Consider the following 15,099-nt stretch of genomic DNA (forward strand, 5'->3'; position numbering starts at 1 on the left):
AGGTGAGGTACAGAGGATTTTTAGGGCACTGAAACTATTCTGTATTCTATAATGATAGATAAATGTCCTTATAAATTTCTCAAAACCCATAAAATGTACAACACCAGGGGTGAACCCAAATGTAAACTATGGACACTGGTGGAAATTCCCTGGTGGTCCAGTGGTTAGAACTCCCTGCTTCCACTGCAGGGGGCACGGGTTTGATCCCTGGTCAGGGAACTAAGATCCTGCATGCTGTGCAGCACGGCCAAAAAAAAAAAAATTAACTATGGACACTAATGAAAATGATGTATTAACATAGGTCCACGGATTATAACACATGTACCACTCTGGTACGGGATGTTAATAGTGGGGGAGGCTGTGTGTGTGTGTGTGCATGTGTGTGTGTGAGCGTGTGTGTGCATGTGTGTGCGTGTGCACGCGCGCGTGTGTGTGCGCGTGAGCGTGTGTGCATGCATGTGTGTGTGCGTGCGTGTGCGTGTGGGGGGTGGAAAGGGGTTTGAGGGAAATCTCTGTACCTTCTGCTCAGTTTTGCTGTGAAACTGAAACTGCTCTAAAAAATAAAGTCTATAAAATATTAACATGCACTTCTTGAAAAATTCCAGTCAAACAGAAGAGTATCCAGTAAATGGTGATTGTTGTCTGCAGACCTCTCAGCCCACATTCCAAAGGTTACCAGTGTGGTATGTGCCTCTCAAACCCTTCTTAATGTACATACAAAAGCACATATACTACATATTATATAAATATTACATGAAATATGATGTATTATTTTAAAACCAAAATGAAATCAAACTTTTCATAGTCTTCTGTAACCTGCTTTTTCCACTTACATACCACAGACATCCATCTTTCCATGCCAACTATGTTCTTTTGAGTGGTATTTCATAACACTGATTCTCTTTTTTTTAATTTTAACACCATGTGGGATAAAAATGTGCTATTGGATCCATTCATGTGGTGAAAACACTTTATCGTATATAAATATATAGCCAATTAATCAGGATGTGCATTTCCTAACAGTTCTTTTAACAGCTATTATAAAAGCAACTCATTTCTTTCCATGGAGAAAGGAATTTGCAATGGGATCAGCCGACTGAATGTGTTGGTTTATGGGCAGGAAGTAAAATGTGAGGAGTAACAAGCTCAAAGTTCAGACAACATTTGACCTTGTATGACCTTCTCTCTCTCTTTCCCTCTCTCTCTCGACCTTTCTCAAAGCAATTTATTGAGTCATTAGTTACATACTAGCTATGGACTGAATTGCGTACCCCTAAAATTCATATGTTGAAGCTCTAACCCCCAGTACCTCAGAATGTGACTGTATTTGGAGACAGGGCCTTTAAAGAGGCAGTTAGGTTAAATGAGGCCCACCCTTAATTCCATATGGCTAGCGTCCTTATAAGAAGAGGAAAAGACACCAGGCCACGTGAGGACACAGAGAGAAGGCATTCCTCTGCAGGACAAACCAGCCCTGCCGGCACCTTGATCTTGGACTTCCAGCCTCCAGAACTGTGAGAAAATTAATGTCTGTTGTTTAAGCTACCCAGTCTGTGGTATTTCGTTATGGCAGCCCAGGCAGACTAATGTAGATTTCTTTAAATTTACCTACTGTAAGTACATAGTTCAATGATATTTAGTAAATTTATCCCATTTTAGAACATTTAGAATGTTCTAAAATCCCATTTTAGAACATCTTCATCACCAGAAAATTTCCCTTCAGCTGGGTTGCAGTCAAGCCACTCCCACTCCCAGCCCCAGGCAACCACTGACCTGTTTTCTGTCTCCATAGATTTGCCTTTCCTAGAAATTTCCTTTAAATGGAATCATACAACATGTGGTGTTTTTGGTCTAGCTTCTTTCATTTAGTATGTGTGTGAGGCTTATTCATATTGTATCATGTATTAGTAGTTTGTTCCTTTTTACTGTTGAAAAGTACTCCATTGCATGGATATAATACATTTTATATAGTCACTACTTGATTCACATGCGGATTGCTTCCAGTTTGGGGCTACTATCAATAATGCCCTATAAACATCTGCATACATATCTCTGTATGGAAATCATTCGCTTTCCAGAGGCTCCTAATGTTCATTTAGACCTGATTATACATATTTTTAATTTTTTATGAATTTTTAAATAATTAATTAATTTTTGGCTGTGTTGGGTCTTCGCTGCTGCACGCAGACTTTCTCTCTAGTTGTGGCGAGTGGGGGCTACTCTTCCTTGTGGTGGCGGGCTTCTCATTGAGGTGGCTTCTCTTGTTGTGGAGCATGGGCTCTAGGCACGCGGGCTCCGTAGTTGTGGCACACAGGCTTAGTTGCTCCACAGCATGTGGGATCTTCCTGGACCAGGGCTCGAACCTGTGTCCCCTGTATTGGCAGGTGGATTCTTAACCACTGTGCCTCCAGGGAAGTCCTTATGAATTTTTTTATATTGAAAAAGTCAGCTTTGTGAGAGCAGGGACGTTATTTTGTTCCTTGTAGTGTGTCCAGTGCCTAAGCCTCTGACTTAAAAAAGAAGTGTGGGGCTTCCCTGGTGGCGCGGTGGTTGGGAGTCTGCCTGCCGATGCAGGGGACACGGGTTCGAGCCCTGGTCTGGGAGGATCCCACATGCCGCGGAGCAACGGGGCCCGTGGGCCACGGCTACTGAGCCTGCGGGTCTGGAGCCAGTGCTCCGCAGCAGGAGAGGCCGCGATGGTGAGGGGCCCGCGCACCGTGGTGGGGAGTGGCCCCCACTTGCCGCAGCTGGAGAGGGCCCTCGCACAGAGGCGAAGACCCAACACAGCCATAAATAAATAAATAAATAAAATTTAAAAAAAAAAAAAATGCAATGACGCACAGAACATTAAAAAAAAAAAAAAGAAGTGTGAATATGAATGTACATAATGCACCAAAATATTAATTGTATTTGTCTTTGGCTGATACAACTACAGGTAATATTTTTCTTTTGTATTTTCCATAAATGAGTATATTCATTTTGCTGATATAAAACAGTAAACTAATGAAAAATAAAACACTACTGGTGCTACCTGATTTTTCTGTGTGTTGCCTTTGTATGTTTGGAGAAGTGAGGTTCCATCCCATGCAATTCACCCCTGAAGAGGGAAACCGGGCTCCCCAGTGTAGCTGGAGGAGGACATATGGTCAACGCAGTGATTTTGCTCATAAGCGAAATTATTGAGAGACTCCAAAAGGATGGATTGCAGAGCAGGCCACTCAGAGCGAGGTCCAAAAACCAACAGCTTCAGCGTCAACTGGGAGTTCATCAGAAATGCAAATTCTCAGCCCCACCCCCAAACTACTGATTCAAAACCTGGGGCCAGGACGGCGTTTGAACAAGCCCTCTGTGTGATTCTGATATGTGTTAAGTTTGAAGAGCACTGATCATTCTAGAACACAACTGAAAATTTGGCCTTGGGTGGATATTCTACAAGCAGGTACTTGGAAGCTGACTGAATTTTTGTTTCTCTCTGAACCCAGCTATTGGAAGAACTCATACTGTGTTCTTAGGTATCTCATCTTGATGGACCACATGCCTGCTTGCCTGCGCCAGTCTTCTTTTTTTTAATATATTTTTTCTTTGTGGTAAAATACGCAACATAAAATTTACCATCTTAACCATTTTCAAGTGTACAGTTCGGTGGTATTAAATACATTCACACTGTTGTACAATCATCACTGTCATCCATCCCCCTAACGCTTTTCATTTTGTAAAACTGAAACTCTATACCCATTAAACAATAACTCCCCTTTCCCCTCCCCCCACCCGGCCCCCGGCAGTCATCACTAGGCTTTCTGTCTCTATGAATGTGGCTACTCTAAGTACCTCGTGTTGGTGGAATCACAGAGTATTTGACTCTTTGTGACTGGCTTCTGTCACTTTGCATACCTGTCTCGTTCCTGAGCACAGTCCCCCTGTGAACTTTCTTATACAGAATCCCACAGATGGTCACAATCAGAAGGAACAGCAACACCTGGTTAACTGAAATAAAAACAGAAACATGTTCAAATATCACCTATCAAACTGAAATTGTGGAATAAGTTTAGAATAGCCAGTGGGAACAGACGCTCTCCCTGACATACACAGGACTGGAGGCCTGTAACCTTTCTCTAAGCAGGTAGCACGTGGAGTCAAGAGTTAATCTGTGATAGGGCTTCCCTGGTGGCGCAGTGGTTGAGAATCTGCCTGCCAATGCAGGGGACACGGGTTCGAGCCCTGGTCTGGGAAGATCCCACATGCCACGGAGCAACTGGGCCCGTGAGCCACAACTACTGAGCCTGCGCGTCTGGAGCCTGTGCTCCGCAACGAGAGGCCGCGATAGTGACAGGCCTGCGCACCGTGATGAAGAGTGGCCCCCGCTTGCCGAAACTAGAGAAAGCCCTCGCACAGAAACAAACACCCAACACAGCCAAAAATAAATATAAAAATAAAAATTAAAAAAAAGAAAAAGACCTAAAGAAGAAATACATGGCGAATATCTTAAAAAAAAAAAAAAAAAAAAAAAAAGATAATCTGTGATACCGCTGATACTCAAGGACACACAGATGTAGTTTAAGGACAGCCAGGACTAAACCCAGGCAGTCTGATGGCAGAGGCTATAACCTTGATGACTGCACGATGCTGCCTTTGGAGCCACTTTCTGTGCAGGAATACTTTGTTTCAAATAATAGCCAACATTTATATAACACTTATGATGAGCCAGTGCTTATTATGAATACATGTTCTTGGTCATTATAACAGCTGCTTCTCAGTTAATTCTACCACTGGTCAAGGATGATGCACAGAAAACTCTTGCCCTGAGTAAGAGGTTAGAAGATCCCAATACCTCTTCCCAGTCTAAGCCTCCAGGGCCATCCTTTCCAGAACAGTGATGCTTGCCCTTAGGATCTCCTGAGAACTGCAATGGTGTCGGACAGTGTTTTCCTAAGTATGGAGCCATACACCACTGGTTGTACATGGGATGATTTAGGAGGCTTGTGTTCATAGTATTAAGTAACATTAAGTCACAGTGAGAAATCAGTCCTAATTTCATATGCAGGCAGGTAACAAAAGCTACCCAGAATTGAATAACATTACTCTAACCATATATATTTGTACAATCACCTTCTTTTGAGACATAACTGTTACTCTACTTATAGTAAGGATATACACTTTCTATTACAAAATACACTTATAATTTTTTAAATGAGTCAATTTAAAGAAAATAGTAAGTCATGCACAGAACAGAAGGAACGCAGATGATGAAAAGTTGAGAAAGTGGTACACTGTCATATGCGGGACACAAATGCCTGCAGTTTGGCAAACATTGGTAGAAGGGGAAAGGGCTGGGATTTGAAGTCAGACTCAAATCTCATTTTACCACCTACTAGCTGTGTGGCCTTGGACAGGTTACTTAACCTCTCTGAGCCTCAGTCTGCTCATCTGCTAAATGGGGATTGTAATAATAACCATTACCTTGCAGGGGTGTTTTGAGAGTTACCAAAGGCAATGTAGGCCCAATAAAGACTTTAAAATTGTTTTGTATTATTATTTACTATTTTTGTGTGTCAAGATATTTATACTTATTTACCTCATACTAATCTATTTTCTGGCCCCTAGGCCTTTGTCTTCACACTTATAAAAGGAAGGAGTTGGACAATCTCCACGGATGCCTTCCAGAGCTATGTCCTAAGGCTCAATGGTTCTGCCTTGCTGACATCCATCTCCTCTCTGCCTTTCTGGGTTATTAGATTCAGCCAGAGACAACCAGATACTATACTCAGTTTAAAACAAAACTATAGAGAAACAGAAGACAAGGGACAAAGTTCTATAGTTTATCGATACAACTGATTAACATTCGCTTCCCACAGCCACTTTGAGGAAGCAGCCTAATGTCTACTACCATCTGACCCTTTTTTAGTATAAGTATGTCCCATGCAATATTGGGGATATACTTATACTAAAAATTTATTCATAGTTTATTAAAAATTCAAATCTAACTGGATACCTTGTCTTTTCATCTGCTACATTGGGCAACTCTATTCTGAGGGTAACTAACACAATTAGGTAATTATTTTCCCCCTAGATTCACAAACAACTGGATATAAAATCAGAGGCAAGTCCAGGTTTTGATGGGGTCTGAAGATTACATAATTTGAAGTGAATCTTTAAGAATAAGAATATGGAATTACAAATGCTAAATTAGGCAGGAACATGAATACTTATTTAAAATGAGAAAATAAATAATATTTGCAACTTTTATGGAAACATCTGACCCCTCTCATGAAAAATCCACCTCTGAACAAAACACCCAACAACTTTCTACGTAAATCATCCTCATATGATGATGCCAACAACTGTCTGTGGGAAAACTATCCATGAAAACCAAAGAAGATTAAAAAAAAAAGAAAAAGAAAAAGAATAAGATTCAGCATCAAAACAATCCTCCAAAATATCTATTTTTAATCATCATTTTTTAAAGTTTGTAATCTTACTTTTTCGTAACAAAGCCATGTGTGTTCATGTGGATAAAAACTGTGACCTGTGGATTAAAGAATAAAAATTATTTTTAAAAGACAATCAACCCAAAAGTCACAATACAATTATTAAGGACTACATCTTTGACCAGTTGCTATGTGGAAAATTTTGCAATCATTCTTAACTGTTCTGAATCTAGAATTTTGAACTAAATATTTCTTGAATTTAGCGCTCACCTCTTCAAATTGATTTCTCTGGCTGTACAAAATGTACAAAGGACTCCCAAAGCATAATCTTTTACCTTCTCCAAAAACTGCCCTGTCAGCTCTCTGGGTTAGCAGATCAGATGGCACTAACTGGAAGAAATGTCACATAAGAAGTTTTCCTTGATGTAAAATATCAATCCTGTGCCTTTTTTTCCTGCTATCATAACTTCATTCCTTTGATAAGGAAGCTTCTACATCTTCAGGAATCCCTTGTGAAAACAGAATCATCCTGAGAAGGGCACATTTTACACTCCATTCAATCATTCAGTAAATATTTATTGAGATCCTACTAAAAGCCCAGCACTGTGCTATGTACTGGGGATGCAGCAATGCACAAATCAGTCCCAGCCCCTATCATCATGGAGCTGTTTTCAGTAGAGAAAACAGATATTAAAATGTAACAAGTAAAATAATTAGATTATGGTAAGTGATACGAAGTAAAAAACAGAAGTGCTGGGATAAAGATGAATAGAGACCGGGAGGCATCTTGGTGAGAAATCAGGAAACACCTCACTGAGGAGATGACGTTTGATCAGAAGAAAGGGCAGGAGCCAGTGGAGCGAATGCAGAAGAGCATCCCAGGCAAAGGGAACAGCAAGTGCAAAGGCCCTGGGGCTGATGATTCTAAGTACCGCAAGAGGTTCAATGTGGCTGGAACAGAGTGGACTAAGGGAGAGACTGGCTAGAAGAGGCTGGAGACAAACTATGGGGTCTGTAAAGGAATATGGATTTTATTTTATTTTATTTTTTGGCGGCGTTGCATCTTCGTTGCTGCACGCGGGCTTTCTCTAGTTGCAGCGAGCGGGGGCTACTCTTTGTGCGGTGCGCGGGCTTCTCATTGCAGTGGCTTCTCTTGTTGTGGAGCATGGGCTCTAGGTGTGCAGGCTTCAGTAGTTGTGGCTCATGGGCTCAGTAGTTGTGGCTCACAGGCTCTAGAGCACACAGGCTTCAGTAGTTGTGGCACGTGGCTCAGTAGTTGTGGCGTGCAGGCTCTAGAGCGCAGGCTCAGTAGTTGTGGCACACGGGTTTAGCTGCTAGGCAGCATGTGGGATCTTCCCGGACCAGGGATCGAACCTGTGTCCCCTGCACTGGCAGGTGGATTCTTAACCACTGCGCCACCAGAGAAATCCCTGGATTTTCTTTTAAATGCATGTAACCCCCTCCATCAGCCTTTGTCTTCCTTAAAGCCCTAAAGCAATGTTTTTCAAACATTCCCACAGAAATTCTGATGATAAAGGAGAGCAGACACTCCAAAGGCATCCCCAGTGAGTTCAAAATATCTTACAAGTTTCTTGTTTTACCTTCAAGTTCATGTAAACTGTACATAAATATAGGGGAAATAAATAGTCCCTTCATTGTCGGAAGAGCTCCTCTCAGGGAGAAAACTCTTCGTTATGAAATCAAGGTTTTCTATACACACATGTGACGGATAGGGGTGAGGTCAGGAGAAAGCTAATTGGGTCGAGTCAATGATGAGCTGGAATCCCCAGGTCTGGCAGCAGCCCAAGAAGAACAGCGTGTAAGGAGGAGAAAGATCACAGGACAGGAGCTGCCAGTCGCCCAAGAGAATTTCTTTCCCTGTGCAGGTGGGCCCTAGGGACTTTCAAAGAACTGGAATTTCCGATATGCAGTCCACAGTCTCTGCCGTGCTCTGCACCTTCTAATCCCCACCCTACCTCTACACTGCTTTTCCCTCTGGATCTAAAGACACATGTTGCTGTGTTTGAGGGAAATCAAGGGAAGGGGGCAATGTTCTTTATTTTGGACATGGAGGACAGGGGAGAGAAACAACTGAGCTAGAAAGTTCTGTGGGCACCGGACATGAGAATGGAAGTCATCAAGAATTGGTACAAAGTTTGGAGGGAATATTGGATGGAGGAAAGGTGAGTTAATTGTGAGTTAACTGCATTTGAATCTCCAAATCTATGGCAGATGGTAGGAATCTTAACCTTTTTCTGACATAAATATCTTGGAAGTCTGGTGAATCCCATAGACCTCTTCCCAGAATAATGTTTTTAAAAGCTTAAAAGATATATTGTATTATAAAGAAAACCAATTACAAAATTTTAAAGAAAAGAAAATTATCAGAATATTGGGGGAAAAAACAAATTTGTGATACCTATAGATACCTATAGCATTAAACATGCTTCTTTATTAAATAACAAGGGCTATTAGCAGGTATAACACTTACTGTAACTTTAAATAGTAATGAGCTTTAAAAGATGTGAGATATTTGTAACAACTGTAATGTAACATGAAAGTATCTGATTTATACTGATGATGAAGTCACAGGTACTACAGTTACTTCTGTGGTCTGTTTCCTATATTCACAATTGAAGGAAATGCTCAAATTTTTTCTCATCTAGGTGCATGAGAAAATGAAATGTATCCATGGACACTTTGAGGGTCTGTGCATCCCAGGCTAAAGGTTACAGAATCCCTGGGGTAGGTTGATTCAACTGACATCTGGGTTAATATGTCATAGAAAAGTCATGTTTTTAATGTTTTACCATCTAGAAAAGCTGCTGCTTTGGGAAGATTTGCCAGGTTCTTGCTGTGGCTTTTTGTAGTCTTAACCACTGGACACCAGGGAAGTCCCAGGAACAACTTCTTTTAACAGAAGAGGCAACTACTTCTTTAGAGAATAAAGAATTGGCCTTATGAGAACTATTTTTCTGCCAAGACATTTGAGACATGTTGACAAGGTAATTTCTTTATAGTGTCCTGGATTTCCACAAATTTCCTATTGTGAACTTCCATAATTAGAAAGAGTGCCTCACTCAGGGAGACACAAATGGTGATGTATAACAAATATTCAGTGTACCTGATTTTTTTTTTTTAATAGACTTCCTTCCTGTGACACATGTAATTGATTAATTGCATATTAACAGGTCAGCTTCAAAATTTGACTTGATTTTTTTTGTGTGTGTGTGGCCGTGCAGCATGTGGGATCCTAGTTCCTCGACCAGGGATCAAACCCATGCTCCCTGCAGTGGAAGTGCAGAGTCTTAACCACTGGGCCACCAGGGGAGTTCCTTGACTTGTTGATTTTTAGATGTTTAAATTTTTACATATAGTAGAATTCACTTTTCTGGTTGTATTGTTCCATGAATTTTAACACATGCATACATTCCTGTGATAATCACAACAAATGAGAAAAAGAGCAATTCCAACACCTCCAAAAAATGCTCTTGTGCTGCCCTTTTGCAGGCAAACCCAACCTGACACCTAACTCCCGGCAACCACTGACGTATTCTCTGTGCCTATAGTTTTGTCATTTCTAGAATGTCATGTAAATGGATTCACACGGTATACAATCTTTAAAGACTCTCTTCTTTTGCTTAGCATGATGCATCTGGGATTGATACCTGCCATTGCATGAATCAATAATTTGTTCCTTTTTATTGCTGAATAGCGTTCCATTGCAAGGATGTGTCACAGTTTATTTATCCATTCACCCAACTGAAGGACATCTGAGTTCTTTCCAGTGTTTTCTGATTATGAATAAAGCATCTGTAAACACTTGTATAGAGGTTTTTGCATGATTTTAAGTTTTTACTTCTCTGTGGTAAAGACCTAGAAGTGGGGTTGCTGGGTCATTTGGTAGATGTGTGTTTATAAGAAATTTGCCCATCTGTTTTCCAGAGTGGCTGTATCATTTTGCATTCCTACCAGGAATGGAAGAGAAGTCCAGTTCCTTAGCATTCTTGTCAGCACTTGGTATTTTATTTTAGCTGTTCTAATATGTGTATTTCATGGTGGTTTTAATTTGCACTTCCCTAATAACTACTGATGTGGAGGATCTTTTAATGTGTTTATTTGCCATCTGTATATCGTTGTGATGGTTAATTTTATGTATCAACTTGACGGGGCCATAATATTTGGTCAAATACTATTCTGGGTGTTCCTGCAAGGATGTTTTTGGATGAGATTAATGTTAAAGCAGTAGTGTAAGGAATGCAGATTGCCCTCTCTAATGTGGGTGGGCCTCATCCAACTAGTTGAAGCTCTAAACAGAACAAAAAAGCTGACCTTCCCCTGAGTAAGATAATTTCTCTGGTTTGACTGCCTTTGAAGTGGGACATTGACTTTTTCCTACCTTCAGACTCGAACTGAAACTCATGCTCTTCCTGGGTCTTGAGCCTGCCAGCCATCAGACTGGATCTACACCAGCAGTTTTCCTGGTTCTCAGACCTGCAGACTCAGACTGGAGCTACACCTTTGGCTCTCTTTAGTCTCCAGCTTGCTGACTCAGCCTGCAGATCTTGAGTCTTGTTGGTTTCCATAATCACATGAGCCAATTCCTTATAATAAGTCTTCTTCTACATACATATACATCTGATTGGTTCTATTTCTCTGGAGAACCCTGACTAATGCAATGGGGAAGTGTCTGTTTAAATCTTTTGCCAATTTTTTAATTGGATCTTTGCTTTCTGATTTTTAAGTTTTGAGAGATTTACGTATTCTGGATACAGGTCTTTTGTTAGATATGTGATTTGCAAATACTTTCTCCCAGTAGGTGGCTTGTCTTTTCATTCTTTTAACAATGAAAAGTTAAAACTTTCCTTTGCACAGGAAAAGTTTTCAGTTTTGATGATGTCAAATTCATCAATTTTTTCCTTCTACAGATCATGCTTTCAGTGTCATATCTAACAATTTTTGGCCTAACCCAAGGAAGGTCAGGATGAGTTTCTCTTATGTTTTCTTCTGAGAATTTTGTAGTTTAATATTTTACGTTTCAATTTGAGTTAATTTTTTATGTGGCATGAGGTATAGGTTAAAGCTCATTTTTTAGCATATAAATATCCAGTTGTTCTGGGATCATTTGTTGAGAAGACTATCCTTTCCACTGAACTGATTTTTTTTTTTAATATTTCATTCTAATTTTTGGGTATTCAAAGGGAGGCTTGAGATTTATCAAGGAGTTTGAATCTAGAGGATGACGTGTGTCCCAAAGAAGGTTTCTGATTCTCTCCTACACTTTCTAGATTTGGATAGCAATCAGTGGCTAAAAAGTAAGTTATATCATCAAATAAAGATTCAACGTTCTCAAAATAGCACCAGGCCTAAGGAGACAAGAAAAGGGCTGATACATCATGAAAAATTTCAACCAAACATTTCCCCAAATGCAAATCCTATCTTTACACGATATTCTGGAGTATTTTATTTGTGCTCTGAAAATCCAAGAGAGCTAACAGACTCTCTGTTCTCAAAATATGCCTGTTATAACTCTGCTTCCTGGATGTCCCAGTTCACAATTTATCTATATGCTTATCATAATACCTTACATATTCATTAGAAGACGCAGTGGGCATTAAGAGAAGCAGAGGATAGCAGGGCAAGTTTGATGAAAAAAAATGAAGTTTAACCGTTAGAAAAGAATTTTAGATTATAAAATTCATCTTAGGAGATTGGTTCAAGATGGCGGAGTAGAAGGACGTGCACTCACTCCCTCTTGCGAGAGCACGTGCATCACAACTAACTGCTGAACAATCATCGACAGGAAGACACTGGAACCCACCAAAAAAGATACCCCACATCCAAAGACAAAGGAGAAGCCACAGTGAGATGGTAGGAGGGGCGCAATCACAATAAAATCAAATCCCATAACTGCTGGGTGGGTGACTCGCAAACTGGAGAACACTTAAACCACAGAAGTCCACCCACTGGAGTGAAGGTTCTGAGCCCCACGTCAGGCTTCCCAACCTGGGGGTCCGGCAACGGGAGGAGGAATTCCTAGAGAATCAGACTTTGAAGGCTAGTGGGATTTGAGTGCAGGACTTCGACAGGACTGGGGGAAACAGAGACTCTACTCTTGGAGGGCACACACAAAGTAGTGTGTGCATCGGGACCCAGGGGAAGGAGTGGTGTCCCAATAGGAGACTGAACCAGACCTACCTGCTAGTGTTGGAGGGTCTCCTGCAGAGGCAGGGGGTGGCTCTGTCCCACCGTGAGGACAAGGACACTGGCAGCAGAAGTTCTGGGAAGTACTCCTTGGCGTGAGCCCTCCCACAGTCCGCCATTAGCCCCACCAAAGAGCCCGGGTAGGCTCCAATGTTGGGTCGCCTCAGGCCAAACAACCAACAAGGAGGGAACCCAGCCCCACCCATCAGCAGACAAGCGGACTGAAGTTTTACTGAGCTCTGCTCACCAGAGCAACACCCAGCTCTACCCACCACCAATCCCTCCCATCAGGAAGCTTGCACAAGCCTCTTAGATAGCCTCATCCACCAGAGGGCAGACAGCAGAAGCAAGAATAACTACAATCCTCCAGCAGGTGGAACAAAAACCACATTCACAGAAAGATAAACAAGATGAAAAGGCAGAGGGTTATGTACCAGATGAAGGAACAAGATAAAACCCCAGAAAAGCAACTAAATGAACTGGAGATAGGCAACCTTCCAGAAAAAGAGTTCAGAATAATGATAGTGAAGATGATCCAGGACCTCGGAAAAAGAATGGAGGCAAAGATCGAGAAGATGCAAGAAATGTTTAGCAAAGACCTAGAAGAATTAAAGGACAAACACCTAGGAGAATTAAAGAACAAACAAAAAGAGATGAACAACAAAATAACTGAAATGAAAAATACACTAGAAGGAATCAATAGCAGAATAACTGAGGCAGAAGAACAGATAAGTGACCTGGAAGACAGAATGGTGGAATTCACTGCCACGGAACAGAATAAAGAAAAAAGAATGAAAAGAAATGAAGACAGCCTAAGAGACCTCTGGGACAACATTAAACGTAACAACATTTGCATTATAGGGGTCCCAGAAGGAGAAGAGAGAGAGAAAGGACCCGAGAAAATATTTGAAGAGATTATAGTAGAAAACTTCCCTAACATGGGAAAGGAAATAGCCACCCAAGTGCAGGAAGCACAGAGAGTCCCAGGCAGGATAAACCCAAGGAGAAACATGCCGAGACACATAGTAATCAAACTGACAAAAATTAAAGGCAAAGAAAAATTATTGAAAGCAGCAAGGGAAAAATGACAAATAACATACAAGGGAACTCCCATAAGGTTAACAGCTGATTTCTCAGCAGAAACTCTACAAGCCAGAAGGGAGTGGCATGATATACTTAAAGTGATGAAAGGGAAAAACCTACCACCAAGATTACTCTACCCAGCAAGGATCACATTCAGATTCGATGGAGAAATCAAAAGCTTTACAGACAAGCAAAAGCTAGGAGAATTCAGCACCACCAAACCAGCTCTACAACAAATGCTAAAGGAACTTCTCTAAGTGGGAAACACAAGAGAAGAAAAGGACCTACAAAAACAAACCCATAACGATTAAGAAAATGGTAATAGGAATATACATATCGATAATTACCTTCAATGTGAATGGATTAAATGCTCCAACCAAAAGACACAGGCTGGCTGAATGCATACAAAAACAAGACCCATATATATGCTGTCTACAAGAGACCTACTTCAGACCTAGGGACACATACAGACTGACAGTGAGGGGATGGAAAAAGATATTCCATGCAAATGGAAATCAAAAGAAAGCTGGAGTACCAATACTCATATCAGATAAAATAGACTTTAAAATAAAGAATGTTACAAGTGACAAGGAAGGACACTACATAATGATCAAGGGATCAATCCAAGAAGAAGAGATACCAATTATAAATATATATGCACCCAACATAGGAGCACCTCAATACATAAGGCAACTGCTAACAGCTATTAAAGAGGAAATCGACAGTAACACAATAATAGTGGGGGACTTTAACGCCTCACTTACACCAATGGACAGATCATCCAAAATGAAAATAAATAAGGAAACAGAAGCTTTAAATGACACAATAGACCAGATAGATTTAATTGATATATATAGGACATTCCATCCAAAAACAGCAGATTACACTTTCTTCTCAAGTGCACATGGAATACTCTCCAGGATAGATCACATCTTGGGTCACAAATCAAGCCTCAGTAAATTTAAGAAAATTGAAATCATATCAAGCATCTTTTCTGACCGCAACACTATGAGATTAGAAATCAATTACAGGGGAAAAAACCGTAAAAAACACAAACACATGGAGGCTAAATAATACGTTACTAAATAACCAAGAGATCCCTGAGGAAATCAAAAAACACCTAGAGACAAATTACAACAAAAACATGAAGATACAAAACCTGTGGAATGCAGCAAAAGCAGTTCTAAAGGGAAGTTTATAGTAAAACAAGCCTACCTCAAGAGACAAGAAAAATCTCAAATAAACAATGTAACCTTACACCTAGAGGAACTAGAGAAAGAAGAACAAACAAAACCTAAAGTTAGTAGAAGGGAAGCAATCATAAAGATCAGAGCAGAAATAAATGAAATAGAAACGAAGAAAACAATAGCAAAGATCAATAAAGCTA

The 15,099-nt window shown here is 40.6% G+C and overlaps 1 protein-coding gene across 5 annotated transcripts in view; it reads right to left on the reverse strand.

The window, feature by feature from the left end:
* GLT8D2 (glycosyltransferase 8 domain containing 2) overlaps nucleotides 1-15,099 on the reverse strand; it is a 57,527-nt gene that overhangs the window by 16,933 nt on the left and 25,495 nt on the right. For 3 of the 5 annotated variants that reach the window (XM_068561592.1, XM_068561595.1, XM_068561591.1), the window contains exon 6: nucleotides 3,892-3,984. In XM_068561592.1, coding sequence (XP_068417693.1) covers nucleotides 3,892-3,984 — 93 coding nt within the window. Of the gene's footprint in view, nucleotides 1-3,891; nucleotides 3,985-6,476; nucleotides 6,524-15,099 lie in introns of all 5 variants that reach the window. The other 2 variants (XM_068561594.1, XM_068561593.1) reach the window with 1 other exon arrangement.

Source organism: Eschrichtius robustus, chromosome 13 (assembly GCF_028021215.1).
Source record: "Eschrichtius robustus isolate mEscRob2 chromosome 13, mEscRob2.pri, whole genome shotgun sequence".
Lineage (NCBI taxonomy): Eukaryota > Metazoa > Chordata > Mammalia > Artiodactyla > Eschrichtiidae > Eschrichtius > Eschrichtius robustus.